This window comes from Macrosteles quadrilineatus, unplaced genomic scaffold (genome assembly GCF_028750875.1).
Source record: "Macrosteles quadrilineatus isolate MER2022 unplaced genomic scaffold, UCM_ALF_1.0 Scaffold_1__1_contigs__length_201487025, whole genome shotgun sequence".
Lineage (NCBI taxonomy): Eukaryota > Metazoa > Arthropoda > Insecta > Hemiptera > Cicadellidae > Macrosteles > Macrosteles quadrilineatus.
The window spans coordinates 144921121-144946018 of record NW_026542594.1 but is presented as its reverse complement, the minus strand read 5'-3'; the positions used below and the strand labels follow the sequence as shown (position 1 = coordinate 144946018).

General features: G+C 35.7%; 1 protein-coding gene across 1 annotated transcript; it reads right to left on the bottom strand.

Moving 5' to 3' along the window:
- Window positions 1–3087: 3087 nt before the first annotated feature.
- On the bottom strand, window positions 3088–17457 carry LOC129001278 (Bardet-Biedl syndrome 1 protein homolog). The gene is made up of 12 exons (XM_054428527.1): window positions 17447–17457; window positions 17154–17316; window positions 16222–16321; window positions 15235–15509; window positions 13659–13796; window positions 12735–12950; window positions 11226–11463; window positions 6792–6953; window positions 6503–6624; window positions 5999–6133; window positions 5065–5200; window positions 3088–3182 (listed from the first exon to the last, which is right to left on the bottom strand). Exons 1-12 carry the CDS (start codon window positions 17455–17457, stop codon window positions 3166–3168), a joined length of 1713 nt encoding a protein of 570 aa, XP_054284502.1. The 3' UTR covers window positions 3088–3165.
- Between the last annotated feature and the right edge of the window lie 7441 nt (window positions 17458–24898).

Sequence of the window (24898 nt, the reverse complement as noted above, 5' to 3'; positions counted from 1 at the left end):
CCGAACTGCTCGCATTTACTACTTCCTTCATATCACTTCCTACGTCACGGACCTGTTTCCCTCTATTCCCATAGCATTTTATGATTGCCTTTACTACTTCCTTCACTACTTCCTACGTCACGGACCTGTTTCCTTCCCTTCCCATAGCATTTTAGGATTGCAGATACCTTAATGTATTCGTCATAAACAGATCCTAGACTTCGCACTGCTACCCTTGACTACAATGTATCGAGTAATCTTAAGTATAATCTTTGCTCAATATTAACAAGTGATGTTTTTCCTTTTGTACTTTATTTGTAATTTCCTAGTATACTGTGGGTAGTTGGCTTATTATGAACACATGCTAAAACTTCAAATCTTTTGTTTACTTTTTACTTGTTATTTAATTCAGCCAACATGGTTACCTAGCAACCCATAAGACTAATGTTAAGAAAATGTGATTTTCAGTTTCATTTTTCTACGGATTCCTGAGAGACTTTTTTAACGCCATATAGATGTTGGCACTCACCGATATGGTCTTTATCACCATGCAAAATTTGAAAACGATTGATTCAGCCGTCTAGGAGGAGTTTGCGTATTACGAAATGCATAAAAGTCGACGTATAAGTTAAAAAGTTCTGGTTATAGCTGTATTGAAATAACTATCCATTTCATTGTACTTGTATGCAAGGAAGATTTACTCCACTGTCACAATATTAAATATGTGTAAATAATAAATTGCTCCTAAATTTTAATGGATTGAAATAGTATCTACCAATAAAAGCAGTAAATTTGTTGTAATTGTTGTAGTTTGGTGGGATAAAAAAAACTTTAATACAAAAACTATGTGGCTGTTACAAATCTTCCCAAGGTTAATTTGGATTCTATCACAAGCCCTGTTAGAATGTCCTTACAAGGGCTTGTTACAAGGTACTGGGTTCAAATTGACAACTTGATTGTAATTTTTAATAGAAGAAGTGGAAATACTGATATGTAACAGTTAACAGCTTTATTAAGATCTGTACAAAACAGATGAGATAAAGTGACACACATTAAAACTAGGGTTGCTTTCAGAGAGGTGAAAGCCAGTTGAGCGGAACAAACGTGATTTGATATTTGTATAAGTAACTAAATGTAAAAAGGTCAATAGATTTATTTACTAATGCTGGTTTTAAAGATTAAAATTATAATAACTCAAATTTACCTCTTCGAGAAGTGCATTATGGTAGTTTTGACCAGGAAAATATTACATTAGTTGGAATCTGATATTAACATCCAAAAAGTAAAGTATAAAAATGAGAAAGGTAATTTAACATTCAAATGCAACGGCTACATTTTTCACCCTTACAATCGGTTAAAGTATTTAAGTATAAAAAAAACAGTAACTATAAAAAAACGAGTATTAAAGTATAACAACAGGAGGGGAAATTTGACATTTAAATTCAACCGTGCAACATAAAATGGCTGGAATGTAGGCCTAAACATAAGTAGACTAAACTTATGTTTAATTAAAATGGAATTTAATTAAACATAAGTTATAAGTAAAATCGCATTCAGCTGATTTAAGTGAAAACAGAATAATATAATAAGTAGGAAAGACATGCCTTAAATATACAATGTAGATAATATAATTAGAAATTAGTAGCCTACTTCTGGACAGGCCTAGACAATTATCCATACCGTGGTTAAAAGTGTACTTCTATAAGCCCAGGTTTACTTATCAACGGTTGTAACTGGACGTATGTATAGTCCGTGGCTTGGCAATCAAATAACAGTATTTGTATAGGATGGGCTACTGTTATCAACATTTGAAATAACTGAATTGTTACCAAATTACTGTTTCACAAAATGCAGATTCCATTTTCAGCCGAGCCATTAAAATGAGGATTTGCCGAACAATTATTAATATTACAGAATAGTATATAATGATATACAACTTTTCACATTCCATAATTATATGTTAGTTTTGCTATGGTCAAAGGTACAAATCCAAATGTTCTCTTTTCTTTTTGTCAGTATGTAATAATTTGCTAGAATCATTGACTTTATATAAAGTCAAAGCTAGAATACTGTAGATGGTTTGTTAAGTTAAGACCATATGCAAGCATTTTTGAAATCGTTTCCCCGTTTAACCTTAACCAACTATTCCATTCCAAAAGTTAAAAAATTATATGGTGCAACACAAATAAAGAACCCGATCGCCTACCTATAACCTACACTATACCTTCCTAATCTAACCTTACTTCAAAACACTTAATGTAGTCACGAATACTCATAAACCCCGACCTACCTCCCCACATGCCTAAATCAGTGTTCAATCTGCGTTTTATCAATAAGTGTAATAACTTACTGTACCGTCGATGTAATTAAACATAATATAACCTATGAGGTATTATCGGATTAGATACCGATTTCGATGCGGTTCGATATATCGCTTATTAAATCCTGATTTCTAACATTGGCTGTTTCTAATCAGCTGGCAACACAAATAGGTTCCCAAGAAAGTAGTCACCGGTCCGTATCCCTCCGCTCCTTGTTTATGCTCCGCGCATTGAGAAAGTAGTTCAGTATATTTTCTCGATTTTCAGTGAATTCCGTGCCTTAAAAAAATGTTTTAACGGCATTTTCTTGTTTATTAAAATCATAGGAATGGTTTAAAATCGTTTAAAAGAAAAGTATAGAAAGTTCAGAAATACCTTATGATTCTCTTGTTTACATTTTTCTTGTAAACAAAAAAACTGTCATAGCTACTTTAGTCCCATAAGCCCAATGTTAAAAATTTTAAATTTTAAGTTCGTTTTAAATTGCATTAGCATTATCTAATTGAAATTTGTTTGTTTACAAACCATCTCATTATTAGTCTAAGTAGTCTTGTTAAGTTTGGCTGAAATGTGTTCAGCCGTTATTGAGTGATGGTGTTATATTGTTTGCATTGAAGTTGATCCCAAAGAGCTTCGCTCGCTTCGCTCGCTCCGCTCGCTCCGCTCAATTAAAAATTTTAAATTCTGTTTAAAATCCTGAATGCCTAGCTAAAAAAACTTGAACACTTTACAATACGTTAATCTGTACAAAATTCAACAGTAAATAGTTATAGTTTTAGGAAACCATTAAATAACTGTTGATCATTCTAATACACAAGTGATAAAGTATAAAGGTTCTCTAGTCCTAAGTATTGACAGCACTTCTTCAGGGAGGAACGGCAGCTGAAACATAATGAACAGAATTGATGGTTACAAACAAAGCAATAAAATCATTAAAAATTGAATTTGAATTCAAAAGGAGGCAGAAAAGCTCCTTGTCCCGCCACATTTTCCTGCCAAACATAAATCTGATGTAGGCTGATAATGACATCTATTCCAATTAATGATGTGTTGATACAAAAATTTATCGGTTCTCAATACTGGTACTGTACCGATAACCGAAAAATCAATTCTCAATACTGAAACCGATAACTTAAAAACCAATTCTCCATACTGGTACCGATACCTGAAAAATATATTCTCAATACAGACACCATTTTTTAAATAGTTTCACAAAATTTTCTAAATCGATTGATTATACTACACCAACTCCTGCCTTTAGCCTATGTCCTTCCATAAAGTATTTTTGAGGTACAGTAATAGGGTCTTTTGTTCAATGCAGCAATGACAAATTCTAACAAGCCAATTTCAGTTTAAACCCTTCTAAACACATTACATAACATTTAATGTTTTAACACCCTATGGAAAACAATAGCTATTGTTCATAAGTGGTTGTTGTCGTATTGTCAAGGTGAGTAATAAATTATGTATTGATGTTGTTTTAGAGGGGAGGAGTAGTGTAATCTCTGTTTAGGAGGAGGGTTGTAGTTTGTTAATTGCACATATTAACAGCGAATGAAGATCTAACAAAACAAAAATACAATTGTAATACAACTAGAGATATGTCAGCGTGACAATTTCTGCCAAGCGAACTCGAGGTAATAGCTTGATTATCTCCTGTGGTCATGGAGACATCATTGTTGTCTTCTTGGGATCACTACAAAATCCTCAATATCTTCCTTAGTCACAGAAACATCATCACTGTCTTTCTCAGTCGAGGGAAAATCCTGAATCATGTTCTGTGGTAAGGGAAACACCTTTAACGTCTCCTGCGATCACAGAAAAACGTATCAATGTCTCCAGTGATCAAGATAAAATCGAGAACATCTCCCACAGTCATGTGCACATTATCATACTCTTCAGCAATCGAGGCAAAATTCTGATCATCTCCGGCAATTGTATAAGTATCATTGTTGTCTTTGCGGTCGTTTAAACATCATTATCGTCTCCAACGATGATGGCAAGATTTTAATCATCTTCCGTACGTCAACCTTATCATCATCCCGCAGTTGTTTGGACATCATCATCGTCTCCCGTGGTTAGATCAAAATCTTGAATACTCCTCGCAGTAATGGAAACATCATCATCGTCTTCCGAGATCAAAACCAAAATCCCATTATCTCCAACGGCCGTATGGACATCATCGACTCCCGCGGTCACGGAAACGCCATTGTCATCATGCACAATCAACGCAAAATCATAAACATCTCCCATGATCGACTAGACATAATCGTGGTCTTCCACGATCGCCACCAAATTCTGGTTATCTACTGCAGCCGTGAGGGTATCATCGATTACGATACCAATACCAATGTCCAAGTATAGCTGTGGTATCAAGAATCAGTATTGAGAATTGACGCATCCCTTATTATGTTTATAAATTTTTGTCCAGCATTTTTTTGTGTAAGAACAAATATAACAATATTAATTGGTGAATACTCGGAATAGTAATTTATTCCTATTTCATACCAAAACTTGTTAATATTTTTAATACTTTAAATTTAAATGGCGACAATAACCCCAACACCAAGAATACCCAATTGGTTAGTCTGGATCAAAGAGGGTTTAGTGTAATCACAACATTGAACTGTATTTTTGATCATTTACAGTTCAATTATTGCCCATATTACCTTTTACTTGTATTTAAATACTGTGTTAGTTGCAGTATAAATTTAATATTTATTAATTCAGTATATCTTGTATTAGAATATTAAAATGAACCAACCAGAAGGCATGTTGATGACAGCTGAGAGTAATATTTTACGGGCAAACACCAAAACAGTCAACTGACCGGCCACTGCTAGATGACAGGTTACTAGGGTCTCCAGACAACAACTCAGACCAAACACCAACATTGGCACCTGAAATATCCAAACAAATAAAACTACTGTAGGAGCAAGAGTGGCGATAACTGTCTGGTCCCCATCACATTCTGTAAAATATTTTACTTAGCCGTTAATTTGCCATATTGTTTTGTATAGCTGGTTTAGTAAGTGAAAAGACATTATATCAATAAATTTGAAATCAACCTGTCAACGTTGTTTGATGTACCACGTTTGTCACAGCATTTAATTACTTGGTAACCCTCAAATGCTTATGTAATTTGTCTATAGCGATCCTTGTCCCTGCCAGCCGACAGTCACACGGTGGATAACATGACTGATTCGTTCAACTGACAAAATTGGCTTTGAGGTCAATCAACATGCGCCAGTTTGATTCCCGTACATGTGCAATCCATATTAAGCTTACTAACCTATGACATAGCCAGTGGGCCCACCATAAACTAACAGTGTACACATGGGTAGAAGTTGACTGCATTGAGTTTAACAACACCGGTTTTGGTAATTTTTACACTAACATTGAGGAGTAGGACACAGAATTACCTTTTATGGTTTATATTTTGATTAAATTTAGACATATAGTTGAAAGACATATGAAATTGATATAATATGTAAAAATCAGACATTGCATCTTCCTTCGACGGTGAGCGTGATATAGATCTGCTTAGAGCAGCTTTCGATCTACTTAAGCAACCTCATTCTCCAGCTAGATTTAAAAAGTCCAAACACCAATGGCACTTTAATTTAGTAAAACAATTAAGGTTTTATTGTATTTTATTATCGCTCCAACAAGAAAAATTATAGTAAAAAAATAATTACCGGGATGTAAGGTTGATGAACTGTGTAGATATTGCTGTCAAATACGATTGAGACAGCAAGTCCCGCAGGAATATAGTCAGAGGCGAGGTTCTCCAAAAACAACTGCACTTTCAACTTGGGTCCAAGGCCCAAAACCTGTAACACCGTAAACTGAGGGTTATAGTTTGATCAGTATAGCTGTTGCTCAGAATTTAGCTTTGATTTTAGTGTGTCATTCAACCAACTTCTTTATGTTACCAATAAGTCTATCAGTACTTTCACTCAAAATTTGAAAGAGATAGAAGCTATTTCAAAGTTTAAGATTACTACCAATGGTAATTATTAATATTTTATTGATGGTGCTTTTCATAATTTTCTGTTTCTTGTGGTGGCCACCCAAGTGGTGTATATGATTCAAAACGACTTATGCTATACAGACAATCACATGGCAAATGTAGGTACTACAAACCTCATCCCAATAATAAGTTTGCAAAGTTTTGTTTGGACATTATGGTTGTAAGTCACCTGAGCAGTGAGTTTGAGAGCCTCCCGCTGACAGACAGTTGCGTTGCGCAGAGCGTTGACATACGCCTCACTAGCAGAAACACTCAGGCCCAGCCAGGCTCTGTGAAACCACTGGTGAATCTCTGGGGACATTCAACATTTAGAGGATAAATCACTGCATATACAGCAGACTTGCATGGATGAAATACTCCAATTTGGACACTTTCATTACTTCATCTCACGGCAGAAGTATAGAGTACTTTTATTGCAATGATTTAAAGGAGTGAACATAGACACATTTTTTATATACCTTTGTATTGTTCCCGTTCTCTCAGAGTTTGTTCCACAAACAGTTTGCTCTTTTTGGGCACCAGAAGTTTGATGTTGTGGGGTTTGTCCTGGACAGATGACTGTCTCTCTCCACTGCCAAACTGGGCGGTTCTCTTGAGAAGCTTCACAGACAGTGCGCCGCCTTAACACATTCAAACAATTACCAGTTTAATGATAGTGTTATGTAAAACTTCAAATATCCCTTAATATTTCCCAAAAGGAAAATAATACCTAGAATTTAAAAGGCATTTCACTAGAATTTCACTAAATTATTTTATTATTTTACAGCCTTGCGGGTAATAAAATACTTTTCCGATGGTACTAGAATGTGATATTCTTTAGATAAAAGCTGTAGGGTCACATTTAACACTATTTACTGTAGGGTGTTAAGCAGATTTCAAGGTTGAAAAGCAAGAGCACATATTGCCAAAGTGCTTCTAAATGTAGAAAACCGAAATGCCATACCAGCAAGACTAGGACAGTTTTTGAAGTACTATTTTTTTAAACTCAAATTCTCCATCAATCTGGTTGGGTTTGACACATAGGCAGGCTTAGTTAGTATACAGGGTGATCAACTCAAGGAGGCCACCATTGGGATATCGGAAACGGTAAGAATTAGAGAAAACTTTAAATGGGGGACATTCCTTTATTTTTTGTGGCAGTTAAAAATATGATTTTATTTTTTCGAAATTCAGCCGCCATTTTCCAAAATGGCGGCCAACTTTGAAATTTCTTACAGAACACCCTATATTTTATCATGTTTTCGGATAGAACAGGCAATTTAAAAACTTTTTTATTCTTGAAATTTTTTCGATAAACCCACTCGTTTAGGAGTTACAGCTTATGGAAAAATTACTTCCGGTGTACATTTTACATCATGTAGCTCCTAAACAAGTAAGTTTATAGCAAAAATGCGAAAAGTAAATAAGTCAAATAAGTCTTAAAATTGCATCCACATTCCAAAAAGACCATAAAATTCGTTAAAACTATTAAATCTATTATTTTAAAAATGGCGGCCATTTTTCAAAATGGCGGCAAACTTGAAAAGTAGAAAACTGTGTATTTTATGGTCTTTATGGAATGTGGATGCAATATTAAGACTTCTTTGACTTATTTACTCTTCGCATTTTCACTATAAACCTACTTGTTTAGGAGCTACATGATGTAAAATGTACACCGGAAGTCATTTTTCCATAAGCTGTAACTCCTAAACGAGTGGGTTTATCGAAAAAATTTCAAGAATAAAAAAGTTTTTAAATTGCCTGTTCTATCCGAAAACATGATAAAATATAGGGTGTTCCGTAAGAAATTTCAAAGTTGGCCGCCATTTTGGAAAATGGCAGCTGAATTTTGAAAAAATAAAATCATATTTTTAACTGCCACAAAAAATAAAGGAATGTCCCCCATTTAAAGTTTTCTCTAATTCTTACCGTTTCCGATATCCCAATGGTGGCCTCCTTGAGTTGATCACCCTGTATATGGTAAAACTAAAAGTCTTGTGGTGGAAACTATCAATTAAAGAGCTGTTAAAATTTGCAGCCTAGCTTTTGCAGACGATAGTGGTTTTGGGGAAAAAAGAAGAAAGTTTGCAGAATAATATGAACATATGGGCGAATGAGCTGTCAAAAAACACACCCCTAAAAAAAGGTATGAAAATAAATGCAAACAAAACCCAAACCATGGTCATCAGTGGGAAAAAGGTCAACCATAAAATCTCAGTAGGAAATAGCCCCTTGAAACAGGTATCAACATTTAAATATTTAGGCTCAGTTATCGCAAAACACCGGAAAATTAGAAGAAGAAATAGACGGAAGGGTTGCAGGAGCAAGTCGCCTCTTTTGGTGCATAAGAAACCAATTTCTGGCCAAGAAAGAAATCTCAAAGAAAACCAAATTAGCAGTCTACAAATCTACCTTCGTGCCTACCTTGACCTATGGATGGATGTGAATCCTGGACATTGACCTATTGACCAAAAGACTTAAAGCAAGCTCCAAGCAATGGAGATGAGGTATCTTAGAAAAGTAGAGAACAAAACGAGAAGGGATAGGATAAGGAATGTTGCAATAAGAAACACTATAGATGTTAAGCTCTTAACTACCACAATACAGGAACAGCAACTAAAGTGGTTTGGGTATGTTCATCGTATGCCCACAACTCGACTTCGGAAGATGATGAAAGAGGTCAAAGTCGAGTGTAAGTGCAAGAGAGGTAGACCGAGAAGAAAATGGGAGGAAGAGATAGAGAATGCTCTGTGTGAGAGGAGCAGCTCCATTTGTGAATCTCTACCACTCACTGCAGACAGAAAGTCATGGAGGCGCCTTGTAACCTTGACACCAACCGGTAGAAGAGGACAGGATTAAGTAAGTAAGTACATTGTTTGAGCAAAATCTATTTTGTGTATTTTTTTTGTGAGCATTCAAAAGTTGTGCAGCTAATTAGATAGATTGATAAATAGATTTATTTGATTACTAAACATTATACAAAAAATGCAATGGATCATGTCAATAAATAATAAAGCAAGGTAATCAGAAAGATACCTGAAATCAATCTACATCAATAAAAGGTTTACATGCATGATAAATTAAGTATTAGATAAATTATAAATAATACAGGCAAGCTTACTAGATAATACATGCACCAGCACCAGTAATTAAGGGTCCCTAATACACGGTTCACACAAGCGACATATCTAGCAGACTAGGCTGTGACTAGGAAGCGGAACACGGAGCCGTTCACATGAGTGTACGGCAACGGCGATCGAGCCACGATCAAGCTTGGTTGCAAACCATCGCCAGGCCCCGCATCCCAGCCAAGTGTCGCGACTGTCAATAGCTCTAGCGGCGTAGCAGTACACGTAGCCATATGAGAGCGTTCACACGGGCGGTCGGTCGTCGCACTGCAGCTCGCATACGTGCCCCAGTGATGGATCCAAGTTGGTTTGATATCGATATTCATCAAATCAGTGAAGAGTGAAGAAACAGCTGTGTCTTTGGAACACTTTCTTTCGGGACATCATGATAAAATTAATAAGACATAAAAAGAAAGAAATCAAAATAAATAGATTTCGGCTCGTATAGACTGGTACAAATACGAAAGTAATAGAAACAATTAGCATTATGGTAATAAAAGATTATCTTGTGGTTTCAGTTTAATATTTTGTTTGGCTTCCATTTAATAGCGTTATTGATTGAAAGAAAATTAACAACATTCTAAATTGCATACAACTTTTATGTGAATTGTATTACAAGCCAAACAATATGAAAAAACAAAATATCAGTTGATAAACGACTGAGATGTTTCTAAAAATAATTTTTAATTGCTCATCACCCTCTTAACGATAATTTTATTTTGAACCAAACTTTTATAATAGTTTAATTGGTGGTTTGTTACCTGAATTTCATCATTCTAATGCAAATTTAGTTACGAAAACCATTGATAATTGTTTAAAACATCATTGCAACAAAAACATCAGGCGCCTACTTTTGCTGCAAGAAACATCAAATATTGATAGCAAAACATCGACTTATCGTTTATCGATGCACATTTATTTACGTCACACTTGTAATCTAGTCGGTGGACGCGTCGCTCGTGTGAACTTGTGTGTTGCCAGGTCGCGCGGAATGCTAGTCAATTCCAGTCAGCTAGATGAGCCGCTTGTGTGTACCCTGCATTAGTCTACAAAGTAGTCTTATCCTTTTATTTTTAAGATACATATTTTTTAACCTAAAGTAAAGAACAGGCTAAAATGAATTCAATATTAGTTGATTTCTAATCAATACCAATGAGCATAATATGTAGACACATTGTAACGTTGGTAAGGAATTGTATTTTGAACATTTTAGGATGGATATTAATTATTTACTTAAAAGATCTTTGTGCAATTGAATTATCAGCTAACTAAATTTAAGTTAGCTAAATAAATGTTAAATAAATCTAAAACTATCACTTAAACATCACATTTCTGGTGGCGTCATCCTGTAATCCAGCTACTAGGAGATCACGAATTGTGGATATTTATAGTCATGCACTGTGGATACGATATACCCTGGTGTGGATTAACGTCTACACTAGTGAGTACTACGACTGATAATCAGACCAATTCGTTAATACCAAGGCAAAAATGTGGTTCGGATTCCACTATAAACTGTAGGTCCCTTAGTTTTAGTTGTCATTAGCTGTATGGGCTATTAATTAACAGCTGTGTCTAAGGAATATGTCAGCCTTAGTCACTAAAAAGACTACAAGATCCTAACAGACTACTCATCCTACACTCATTTCCATTCATACTTTTGGCTTAAACTTAAAATAAAAATAAAAATACCTACTTTGTATGGTCACAATTTCAATGAAAAGTATTAAAAAGTAATAAAGTACTTCATCCAATCCAACAATCATATTGAACTACATATCTTACTGTCAGACACAGATACAAGAGCGTGTTCCTCCCTCCCGTATCGGCCAAAGACGAGAGCAGAGATTGGCTGCGGTGTGAGGAAGGAGTGCATCAGTTGAGGTCCAGAGTACAGCATCACTCCACCCCCTGAGTCTAGAGACACGGTCACTGCCACCAGGTGCAGGGCTTGGTTGGTCAGAGGCACTGAGGCCATAGTTACTGGAGCTCCAGGTAAACTGACTGTCCACTGCTTGGTTCCCTATCACACAACAATGTGGTGATCTCTTGGAGTTATGCCTTATTGTTGTGAGTTAATACAAAGTATAGTAAACACCCTGTAAACCAGCCACTGGATCTGAGACTGCAGCCAGTTAACTATAATTTGTAATACTTTGCTAGTTATACTTATACTCCCTACAGTTTTAATAGAAAAAATTGTTCCATCCTGTTACGAAAGGTCTAGGATGTGACCTTTGTCTAAAGCTCAGATGAACTGTATAATTGCACACACCCTATTATAAAATAACCTTTAAAGGAAGTAATTTCCTGACAAATTAAGCCTGGTTAAGCTGCAGCCAGTTGAAAGGTGCACATTTATAAAAGTATTCTGTAGATAGATTACGATAATATCCATCTAATAAGCCAATAGTATAAGGCTGTATTTGACTAACCGCGGACACGACGGTTGCCAGGGCCTTGACCTGCAAGGGACCTCAAAGTAATTTTTCTCTTAACATTTTTTTTTAACCAATACTATGTTGGTAAGTTCAATTTTTGAGCTGAGCTTTTATTCTTGAGGTCGCTGAAAACATCTGTGAAAGTTGTGGGATCAAAAATCAAAATTTCCCATGATCAAGGGAGACGATGATGAAGTCTCTGAGACCTCAAAAGTTGTTCACAATTTCTCACCAACCACAGGAGGTGTTTACAATTTCGCCACTATCATGGTAGAGGATGATTGTGGATGATGTCTCTACAAACACGGAATATGTTTACTATTTCACCGTGAATGTTCACTGCAACTGCAGAGGACGCTCACAATTTTGTCATGACTGAGGACTCTTTATTTCATTTTAAATTTAGTTACGTGTCCACGATTTCTTCACTATTGCAGAAGTTGTTTGGACCGATTATAGTACAACAACTAATATTTTTACAATACTTTCCAAAGCAAACCAAATTTGTCCTGACCTGATTTCAGCCCGACAACCGAAGGTCAAAATTTTGAAAGGACCCAAAGTAAAATATTCTGGCCCGCTGACCCCTTATATTATTATTCAAAAATAAAATGGTCTCCTTGTGTCCTAGGTCAATTTGCCAATCCGACTGTCAAAAACAAAGGGTCGTGTTCATCGAGTTAAAGCAAATACCAAGTGTAGTTCTAGATCCTCTAATCACCAGCAAACGAAGAATCAGAACTGAGGGGCCTCTTTGGTTTGAGCCGCCAGGGACCTCAAATATTCTAAATAAATGCGGCCCTGCTTATATAGAATTAAGATTTCTCTCGTTATAAATATGTATTTTCCTAACCTTGAGAGAATAGCCCTGGAGGGTGTTGTCCATATTTGCAACGACGAAGGTACGTAAGACTTGTGCTATTCCTATAGGACATGCAGACAGTTGAGCAAGTCCACAGACTACACCAGCTTTCATTACAGACACAAAACCTGTCTGTGATACCATCAGCACGCAGTAGTCGACAGAGTACAGACCTGTGGCGCTCAGTAGATAAGCGACGGAGTTCAACTGTAACACGCAAACAAAGTAGGGGATCATCAACAAGTATTGCAAACATACTACCAAAGACTAAAGAGTAGACACACAAGTCCCACAAGAAAGGGAAATAGCATACACCTGATTCAAGTAATAAATGCAGTCGCTGTCACTGAACTATTCTTTTTCTGTAATACTATTATTATTGACTATCTGTGATAATGTGAGCTCTGAACCAGCAAATAGATTGTTCAAGCTAAATAAATTGTCATTCTGACTGTACCGAACATGGTGGCAAATAAACTATGGTCTTAAAAATTTGTTAACTATCTACCCTTTTAAAACTGAACTGAATAGGCTTACATAAAAAAGTTGCATAAACTTTCAATATAAGTTTATTCTATTGAAGAGCCATATTTACTTTTCTTTAGGTGGAAATTTGTGAGATAATTTAAACACATTTCCACAACAACTTAAACATCCTAAACCACGCAGCTTAAACCATTTCCAGCTGAAGGTCACATGATAAAACTTAACTGCAAAAAATGTACATTTAACTGTCACAGATAATCTAAAGTACTCTTCTTTGATGAAGGAATATGTGTGTGGATGAACCATTGTTTATTGGAGGACCACAAATCAATATTTCTTGATGACAATATATATTCCTGATAATAAAAACTCACTTTATTGGTGAGAGATCATAAAATAAGTAATCAATTAAAAAAAATAGTGACATACAGGGTATTTGTCAGCAATAGTAAATGCTTCCGGGTCCAAGATAAAAAGTTGACTGCTCTCAGTAGCCAGGACTAAGCAGGAAACGGCATGATCATCTGCTACATTCTTCTTCATAGTTGTCATGCAGGTGATCATGGTCTGTAACAAAAAGATAAGCAAATCAAAGAGCCGACGAAGCTTATGCTATATAAGCCTTAGTGTATCCATTTCAGTATATATAGAGAGATACGAGAACACAATAAGTAGTGAAAAATCCATAACCAATAAATTTTTACAAGTGCACAAAAATATGCTATTTAAAATGATCAGTGGCGGAAACGGGCTAAAGCACACCCCCCCCCCCTCCTTGGACTCATAAACTTACACTAGATAAAAAGAGCCTCGGGCTCGGCAACTAACAATAGATCATGCTAGATAAAAAAAGCTCAATCTCTAAAAAATCACAATTTTTGAAAATTACGATAAAATAAATGTTGCACATTAGTTTTGCGTGCATTGAGCAGCGTTGAGCTCTCGCAGATTTTGACAGGAGAGATGGACGAGTCCATTTGTATAATCGAAGGGGAGTCTGCGATGCGATGAACTCGTCTATCTCTGTTTTTTTTTTTTCAAAAGAAGAGCAGAGGTATGGCAATTGAGAACTGGGAATGCGACTGATAACTTTTAAACAAGTTACATGTGCATTTAGGTTTTATTATATTTTCTATGAAATAAATTACATTACCAACTGTATTAAAATTGTTTTTGTTAGTTCAAAAAAAAACAATACTCACCATAAATGTACTATGTGAAAAACTTTATACAAAATGTGTATATGAAAATTGATCATAACGAAATGAGTAGAGGAGAAATGAAAAGATAAATAACCTTGTTATGATTTTTAATATCACAGTCACAGAGTGCATTAAAATTGCACCCCAGACCCCCCTGTTGTACGAGAGAGTATTCCATACGCCCCAGACCCCGCAGTGGTATTTAGCCCCCCTAAACTACATCCTAGATCCGCCACTGATAATGATCATTTAAAATTTGTATGTACAGCATCCAACAAATTATTGATATAGTTTGCTTATGATTCTAACTTTTACAACATTCAAGTTGTGATTGACATTTTCACTCCTACATACAGTAACAGTACTGTATTAAGTGAAAAAGTTATCTAAACTTGAAAAAATCCCAATTGAGATCTACAATAAACAAATTATTTTGTAATGAAAAGTTTGTTGTGAGAAGAGTTGTATGGTCGCCATTTTAAAGAAAAGTATAAAAAAAGTAAGTACAAGTTTATGATTAAAAATATCAATCAACATGCCTAAGCTTAAGCAAAGATAAGTGAAGGATTAGGGTTGAATTAATGAAATTACAGCTGCGTAACTAACTTATAAAGATCAGCTGGGTCATTTATAAAAAGCCCAATGATCGAGGACAGCGGAGTCCAGTTTTGAACCATTAAAGCTTCTGGCATTTCTTAGGATTAAACCGGCAACCTAGATTACTTTGGGTGAACTGTGTACCCTCAGCTACCCAGCTTACTACCATAGCAAACTGGGATAAAACTGCTAAGGATGAACTTAACCTGTTTCTTGATGGAGCAGTGCCTGTGTTTGAAGGCAAACTCCTCCCTGGCCGATGGGTCCAACGCCAGCAGCTGCTGTGAGGGAGCGCTCAGGTTGGAGTAGCCGATCTCTCGACTGAGGTCCTCCAGCAGTCTCACCAGCTGTGTCACCTGACTCCTCTGTCTCCAGATGTCTGCCTCCAGACTGCTGCCGTCCACCAGCGGCAGTGAGAACTTGAAGTAAGGCCTACAGTTGCGGTACACCAGCACGTTGGCACCACACGCCACTGCGATACCTGAAAAACAGCAACTTTGCTACCTCCAAATACAAAATTTACTCAACAGTACAAAATGTAAGTATATTTTTAACATTTTACTCTCTCACTATTACAGCCAAAGAGTTTGGAGCTATACTTCAAACCCTCACTCAGACTTGGATTCAAGCCTCTTAAGTCTTAAAACCCTTAGTAAAGACTGATGCAAATTTATTTTAAAAGCAATTTTGTAAATATTGTACTTGCTTAAGTACTGGTACTACAGATTTTAAACTAAATTTCTCAAATATTTAGATTAAAATTTAAAAATTTGACTACACTTAATTTTTTCATTAAAAACACTGATTGGCAATCCCTAATAAACCTAAGCATGTCAACTTACAAAGGGCTCACAAAGATCAAACTAGCCTGGGGAGGTCTAGTGCAGTGGTGTATCCAGGGGGGGGGGAGGTTAGGGGTTTCAACCCCCCCTTGACCTTAAAGTGTGATTTTTTACAATTATGGAGGAGCAGGGGGGGCCTGGACACCCCTCCCCTTGCCTGGGGGTTGTCCCCCAGACACCCCAATGTAACCCCTCCCCCTAACTCCTTGGGGTAATCCTAGTTACGTGCACACCTATAGTCTAGTGGATAATTCAGGCATACGCTCAGTAAATCTTAATATGAAATCCAATAAAAAAACATTATTATACAACTTGAAAGATATTATACAACTACTGGAAGTATTGACTGACCAGGAATGTGAGGATCATTGTTGTCTGTGTACAAGGACACCAGAGAAGATGGGGCATCCAGCAGTGGTACTTCACTGACCAGGTTTGTGCCATTGTAAACCTGTTCATATTATACATTAGACACAGTATTACATGTATAAAATATTGTTTAAGCATAAATGATACTTTCCAAATTGAAGTAACTATATACTAAGCAATATAGGTAAGTAAAGATAATTACTTTTAAAATTTCTTTTCGAGGAGTTTTAGGAAGCAATTTATTGAATTTTTATTGACTAAACTTTGTACATTCCTTAAAGAAAAAATTTATCTTTTTAATCATTAAATGTTGATAAGGAGTATAAAATTGTATAGCCTAGTACAAATCGTACTTATTAATTATATCAAGCATTTTTTTTATCTGTTCAATTCTAAGAACTTTATGGACACATTATTGTTAAGCAATAATAATATACAAAATGTTAATAATTTTTTGGGAGAGAAAGAATCATAATAATTGAAGAAATAATTATTTAATTATCAAACATTGAGATGGGGATGCCATCTAGGTGCGTATTTTAACCCAAATATGAGTGAATGATGAGTGTATAAATGGTGCAAGATGATCTGTGTAGCTTTGTCACTAAGATCAGCTGTTTCATTAGCCAATATCATTTATTTAAAGCCCAATTATCAGGAGCAGCTGGTCCAGTTACAAACCATCAAAAAGCTAATGACTTTTCTCAGGATCGAACCAGCGGCCTTTTGATTGTTAGGCGAGCACTATAACCACTTGGTTACCCAAACATACTCATACAATTTCTAAAGCATAAAGAGCAACAAGCCGTTCCAAACTAGAGGTTTTCCATGTTCAATAGTATGCAACAAATATTGATGGAATATTGATATTGGTAGAGGACAGGTCCCACGTAGTTCTAAGGTGGTATGCTTACCTTGAGTTTGACATGAGTAGACCCACTACCCAGATCTGCCAAGATGAGTTTACAGTTATCATCAGCATTCAAGTCTGCCAAAGTCATGCAACTAGAGAATGTTTGAATGCTTGCTTGTGGGTCGGTGAAGGCATCAATCCATAGCTGCTGCAGTTGGATAATCCTACAAGTCACATATTACAAAGAGCGGCCATTGTATGTAAGATGCAAGGGCAAAAAATCTAACATATAATGTCATCAACTAACATTTTCATTTCCGTTCCACCAATACTGTTGAAATGGGCTACTTATACCTGTAACACATTTCCATTAATATAGGTAACTTGTAAATAGGTAAATTCTAAAAATAATTCATTTGACATGCAATAGTCCAGTCTTTTGCACACAACCAGATCAGTATTTTTTTTCTTCATTCAATCCTACTTTTATTATATATATTGTTATGTACCAGTATTTCACCAATTAAAGAAACACTAGGTGAAACCCGTCGAAATCGACGGTTACTTTCAAGGCTTACGTTAATCCATCTAACTGCGATAAATTGGGTGACATATACATATTTTGAGCATTGTTTAAAGAGTAATAAGTGTAAAAACGATAATTGTATTAATTGCGTTAGTTGCCAAATTTGGTTGATCATTCAATGATTAAAATATTTTCTATACTGTACATCATCGGAGTTATTATTAGTATGTTATATGGTATCTTTTCCTTTGAAAGAACCTTTAAATAGTATTAAAATCGTATTGTTGGATCTTTTGTAGTTAAACACTTCCGTGATTTCATCAGTGTAATATGATTTTATTTGAAAAGAAAATATTTTTTGGGAAGACATATTCTAACTTCAAAGGGAGTTATATCCGTTACAGCGTAAGTTTGATTTTTCCTTCGTCACGTCGTGTCAGTTCATAACGTACTTCTGTGCCAATGAATGAACCCTCTAGCATAGTTTTGAGAAATTGATTGTGGGGTTACTGTTGAAGGTGGAATTCCTTGAGATGGGGGATGTCAGTTAGTTGTCTCAGCCTTATCAATAACATAAAGTTGTCAATATAATCTCTCTACGGAATGTTAGGTGTAGTGGAATACTTGAAGTGAAGTTGGCTTTTATTCTTGAGGGGCCTCCTAGTTCATATGGTCTTGGCGGCTTAATTGGCAACAAATAATGCAAATGACATAGCAATGGTACATTTCCAAAAAGCAAAAATACTGTAAATTGGCTGTGTCGTATATATTGACGTTTACATATTGTTAATCACCGTATCTTATAAAGGATTATGTGATCTAGTTTAAAAGGAATATGGCCTTTCTGTCATGTTAGTAGCTGCTTAAATATTATTTTCTCTTTGTATCATATTTTACAGCCAAAATGTTGTGTTATTTTTAATAACGTTACCAACCTGATCCCAAAACCCCGCCAAAGTCCGTAATATAGGCAGGTGTAAATAATTTGTCAAGATGGGTACCATTTTAGGCAAGGTTTCTATGTTTGGATTTTATTAGACACGATAAGAGCAGATATTTCTACATAAATATTTGATATGTGTAGAATAATATGATAAAATGTAGGCAAAAGTGGTGAAAGAGGCAGACACCAACCCGTACAATAGATATAAGATAGTTCAATAAGAAATAATTTAAGAATTGCTGTGATAAAAGGATTTTCCACTGATTTCGTAATGGAACGTTATATTGCAAAACATGACATGATAAAGAAGAAAATCAATTTTAAAATCAGAAAATAACATTGCAAATACTTGTTTGGTAGAATTTAGTAACTCCCAATAAATGAGTGTTGTTTGAAATACAATTTAAAAATGAACAGCTGTTTCATTAAAAAGTATTACTCACATGGCCAAAATGTAAACAACTGTGGGGAGGGATCTTTAAAGGCTTCTGGGGCAGAGTCCTAAGGGATTTTGCTTAGTTTTTCTTTTGATAACTCATCTACAGACCAAGACCTTTCTTTGGACACATCTACCAAGTTTCTTCGCCCAGCTGTTTTCTCAAATTAGTGGGGACAAAGTTTTCAGTTAATTATTTAGATTCCCCCATGTTAACCTTATGGGAGAAACTCCAACTTTGATGGCCTGTGGGACAAAGCCCGAGGATTTTTATTACAGGAATTGTTGAAAGGGGGCGTCTACACAATAAATACTTTATTTTGACACGTCGTTTGTAAAAATCGGTCCATTATTAACGGAGGAGTAGTGTTTTGTAGAAATCGCCTTCACGTATTATATATAAGGATATGATAGGAATATTTAGTGGAAACTATCGTATAAAATAAGATATGGGGTAAAAATGGGTTTTTCTCATTTTTTAACCTTAAAACATAAAATTTATGAATTTTTCTCCCAGACCTTTTTAAAGAGCTTAAAAAAACAAATAATTCAGTAAATGAAAGTGTTTTTGTACGGTGATTGGTTACGGATAGAATTCAAAAAATTGTTAATTTAAAATTTTCACGTTATTCTTATGGAGAATATTAAAAATGTTGTTAGCTTGTCTATGGATATATTTTGATCAAATTTGGTGGATTTATTTATATCATACTAAGCTATTGATATTTTAATAAAAACACACTTTATTAGTTTCCCTGTAGCAGCTAACTTAGGTACTCGTTAAAGTTAAACATAAATGTTAATTTAATAGATTAATTGAAAATCAATCCAGGCAAATGGAAATTCACTTAGTCGGCAGGTTTGCTGCAGTTAAATATTTTTTATTTAATAAAATATATAAATCCAATTGCTTTTAAATTTAATTCTACAACTATTATTTATATTCATGACAAAATATTATTAGCGAATTTCCCTATAGGGAAGTAGCTATTACCGTAGGTCTCATGGTAAGACCTAAGCCCGGGACCGATTTACTTTTTCATTTTGATGTCCCCAGAGGCCAAAAACACCATTCGTTCAAATTTTTATATATCTATATATATATATATATGTGTCCATCCGCACGATAACTTGAGTAATTTTTGTCCGATTTTGGTAAAATTTGGTTTGAAGGTGTAAGGCGGGATAAACTTGAATGAGTTCGCGAACCAGCATGATCGGACTATGGGAACGGGGGTTTATGGGGGGTTTTATGGGGTAAAAATAGGTTTTTCCCATTTTTGACCCTAAAAACACAAAATTTCACAATTTCTTTTTAAACCATTTTGGAGAGCTTAAAAAAACAAATAATTTAGTATATTGAAGCGTTATTATGCGCCTAATTGTTACGGAGAAAATTCAAAAAAATTGTAATTTTAAAATTCCCATGTTAGTCTTATGGAGAATAAGTCAACTGTTGTAGTTTGCTTGTTTATGAACATATTTTGATCAAATTTGGAAAATACATGAATTTCTTACTAAACCGCAGTACCTTTTAATATTTTACATAAAAAAAACTTTTTTACCCTCCCTGTTGCAGCAAACCTAAGTAGGTACTCATTAAACTAATTCTGTTTAAATAGGGAATAAATGTGATATTTTTAAGGAGACATTTTAGTTTAAATCCAATCAGGCAAATGGAAATTCGCTAAGTCTGCAGGTTTGCTGCGGCGGGGGTATTTTACCTACTTAAACTGGGCACAAAAAAGTCAAAAATTTAAATTTGACATTCAGATTTACCACAGAGCATGTACACTACAGTACCAGTAAAACAGTGTCTTATTAAAATAATGAGCTTCATTGTAATTGCAGCTTGGGTTGTTGTTATCACCATCTGAAAACTCACCATAAGAGTTATACCCATTGGTGTAAATAACCCAGTAAATAAACCCAGTGCAGGGGCGGCGCCGAGGTCCAACTGTCACCACCCACCGCAATCGCGGAAAAGGGAGATGTTGATGATATCCTCAAGAGCAAATAGAAGATATTCAAGATTTTGCTGCAGTTGCGGAAAATAGGTTGCAGTTTCTGTGACAGCGGGAGACGATGATAAGGTCTTCAAGACCGAAGAAGATATTCATGATTTTGCCTCAATTGCAGAAAAGATATCGCCGTTTCCATGACCGCGGGAGACAATGATGATGTCTACAAGACCGAAGAAGATATTCAAGATTTTTCCGCAATTGCGTAACAAAGACTATGTCGTTTCCGTGACCCAGGATACAAAGATGATGTCTTCAAAGCTGAAGAAGATATTCATGATTTTGCCGCAATCAGGTAACAAAGATTACGTCATTTCGGAGACCGTGGGAGAAGAACATGATGTCTACAAGACCGAAGAAGATATCCAAGATTTTGGAACTGTTGTGGAAAAAGGTAACGTGACCACGGGAGATGATGATGATGTCTTCAAGAGCGAAGAAGATATGTCACCGTTTCTGTAACCGTGGGAGACGAACATAATGTCTACAAGGCCCAAGAAGATATCAACGATTTCTGCACTATTGTAAAAAAAGATTAAGTTGTTTCCGTTACCGTGGGAGACGCTAATGATGTCTTCAAGACCGCGGGTGATGTTCAAGTGATAATGTTAAAGTGTTTGAAGATTGACTTAATTAAAAATACCACAGGTGTATAAAGAAAAGAAAACCAGATGTTGCCGCGATCACGGAAAACGATGACAAGTTTCCTTGACTGCAGGAGACAAAGAAAAAACGTCTGCGAGAGTTTTTGGATTTTGCCGCAATCACAGCTTTTGCGCAGATAAATGAATAAAACATAAGTGGTGATAATATTGGTGTGGTGGGGGGCACCATCTACATTTACTGCGGGGGGGGGGGGGGGGGTTAGAGGTATTTATGTCACTGGTTATACCTTTGGTCTGCTGCGTGATTTAGGTGTCCAGTACTTTACTTTTTTAATACCAGTGAAATTATTTTCTCTTTAACCCCAAAACCTTTTAAAGGGAAACAGGCCTAATAGTATATTTCGTACCTAGGGCCGAAAATGAGGTTTTGCCGGCTCGAGATAGTTTTTAAGTTCGAGACGAAGTCGAGAACTTAAATCGATCGAGAGCTGCAAAACCATTTCGGTCCGTGGTACGAACGCTATTTTTCACCACACTATACCCTCTGACCACTATTCACCACCATAATAATGCACACTGATAGTCAACACAACTACAACTTTAATGTTATGTGAAGAAACAATTTTGAGGAATCATCAAAAATAAAAATAAATAGTTGCTAGGCAACGGTGACAATAACATTGCAATGCTATGGATTTTGATTGTGTATTTCAAATGCATTCATGTTTTAAGTAAGTAAGCGGACAGCTGATTTTGCGGCCCCGGCCTGTAAAAACCTGCTCGGTCCCCAAATTACGATGACAGCTGGCATGGCCAGCAAAACGTAACTTTCAGCCACCAATTAACGTATGTATTACAGCCAAAACATCATAGTGTGGTGAAAACACCTTATTGAAATACTCAATTACTTTTGTCAATAAAGCAAAGGGTTTTCTTTCAGAAAGGTACTGAAATGTTGTCAGTGATAGTGAAACATTCTAAGTTTTTATGTTTATGGTGCTAGAGTGGACCCTTTCCGTTGCCTGTTACTGTATTAAAAACCTTACGACCTAGGCCCTATTTTAAATCATCAACATTTTAAAGTGTTACGGTGGTTTCAAAGCAATTTAAGTACAACTCAACAAAGGCATGAATCCAATTTGATTTGTTTCAAATGTATCAGTAGTAAATAATAATACAGAAGTGCATAATCAATATACTTGTGTCAAAAAGACATTCTTGCTTACCTACTTGACATGTTAATAGGCTAATGTTTTTATTTTTATATTTCACTAATTACACAAGCAAAGGCAGTATTTGCTATTAAAATAATACTTTATACTTTTAGGGGTAATATCCTCCTTCCTGTACAGCTTACATAGAGGTAGGTAAAAGCACAAGTTGACAAGTGTCCAGCATGTGTGGTGTTGTGTTTCCATGGTAACTAGACACAACAATCCAAACAGCTGGCAGCTGGCCTTTATCAGGGTTGCCACAACATGCATTATGATTTCATTCCATAGAAAATTTAAATGAAGTGTATGAGTTTCTTGCTGCTCTTAGTAACTTTGATCATGTCACAGTGTATTAAAAATAACTAGAGGTCCAGTGGTACAGACTTCTCTATTTTTACTCCACACTGTAAATATAACATGTGATTGAAGTTTCTTCCATTTGTTTTGATTTTAGCGAATTTCCCTATAGGAAAGTAGCTATTAGCGAATTTCCCTATAGGGAAGTAGCTATTAGCGAATTTCCCTATAGGGAAGTAGCTATTACCGTAGGTGGCACGGTAAGACCTAGACCCGGGACCGATTTACTTTTTCATTTTGATGTCCCCAGAGGCCAAAAACACTATTCGTTCAAATTTTTATATATGTATATATATTTTGTTATTGTATTGTATATTGTATAGACTTATATATATACATACGTCCGTGAACGCGATAACTTGAGTAATTTTTGTCCGATTTTGATGAAATTTGGTTTAAAGGTGTAAAGCGGGATAAACTTGAATGAGTTCGCGAACCAGCATGATCGGACCATGGGAACGGGGCTTTACGGGGGGTTTTATGGGGTAAAAATTGGTTTTTCTCACTGTTGACCCTCAAAACACAAAATTTCCCAACTTCTCTTTAGACCTTTTTAAAGAGCTTAAAAAAACAAATAATTTAGTATATGAAAGTATTTTTGTTCGATTATTAGTAACGGAGAAAATTAAAAAAATTTTAAATTTAAAATTCCCATGTTATTCTTATGGAGAATATTGTCAAATGTTGTAGTTTGCTTGTTTCAGAATATATTTTGATCAAACTTGGCAAATTTATTTATTTTCTACTAAGCTATCAATATTTTACTCAAAAACACACTTTATTAGTTTCCTTGTAGCAGCAAACCTAGGTACTCGTTAAACCTAATGTTATTAAAATATATTTAACTGAAAATCAATTCAGACAAATGGAAATTCGCTTAGTCGGCAGGTTTGCTGCGGCGGGGGTATTCTGTTTATATATTTTGTTATTTTGTTGCCAGCATGGTAACCCATAAGGTCCATGTTAATTTATTTTTAATTTTTAATTTATTTTTGTGCTTATTTTTTGACCTATTTTAATTTATAAAGGGATTCTACACATCAGGAAAATATCTTTCTAATAGTATGCGTAGATTTTCCCTGTGATGCACATCCTATCAAATGAGACCGTTCAAACCGCGCGTCCAGTACGTCCTGGATGTCTGCGACAGTCTTGTGTAAATCTTAATAGTGGTTTATTTAACTTGTATTTTCGTCACAGCTCAAAAATGTTGGATAGAAGCTACAACCATGGTTTCGACGCCGTTTGCGTTATGGTCACATAGGACATGTCAGGAATCAAAGCATTGTTGTCACAGTCGGTCGCTTGGACGTTGTCAAAATCACATGAACACAAACACGAACACATGCGGAAATATTAACATTTAACAAAAGGTTCTCGGGGACGGAATACAGGCCTGTGTTTATTTAACTGTACCGTCGCGGGAGCCGGCTGGAGAACACTGCTTGTGTAAATCGCTTGTAGAGCGATTTTTCTCAAATGTCCAAGACATCCATGGCCTAGCGCATGCACAATGAACACTTCAAAAGTACGTGCTCCATTCCCTTGTCGTCTGCAGTGTTTTTGTTGTTGCTGTTGCATTAATTTGTACCATGGAAGTGTTGATTGAGGAAGTGCGTAGTGATCCAGTAATCTGAGACACGACTTTAGAAATATACAAGTTATGAAGAACGCTGCATGGGAGGAGATTGCTGCAAATCTGCA

Coding starts and splice junctions, on each gene's coding strand:
- LOC129001278 (XM_054428527.1), bottom strand. Junction 6,625..6,791: donor AGAACGGGAACAATACAAAG/GTATATAAAAAA, acceptor GAATGTCCCCAG/AGATTCACCAGTGGTTTCAC. Junction 5,201..5,998: donor TTCATCAACCTTACATCCCG/GTAATTATTTTT, acceptor TGGATATTTCAG/GTGCCAATGTTGGTGTTTGG.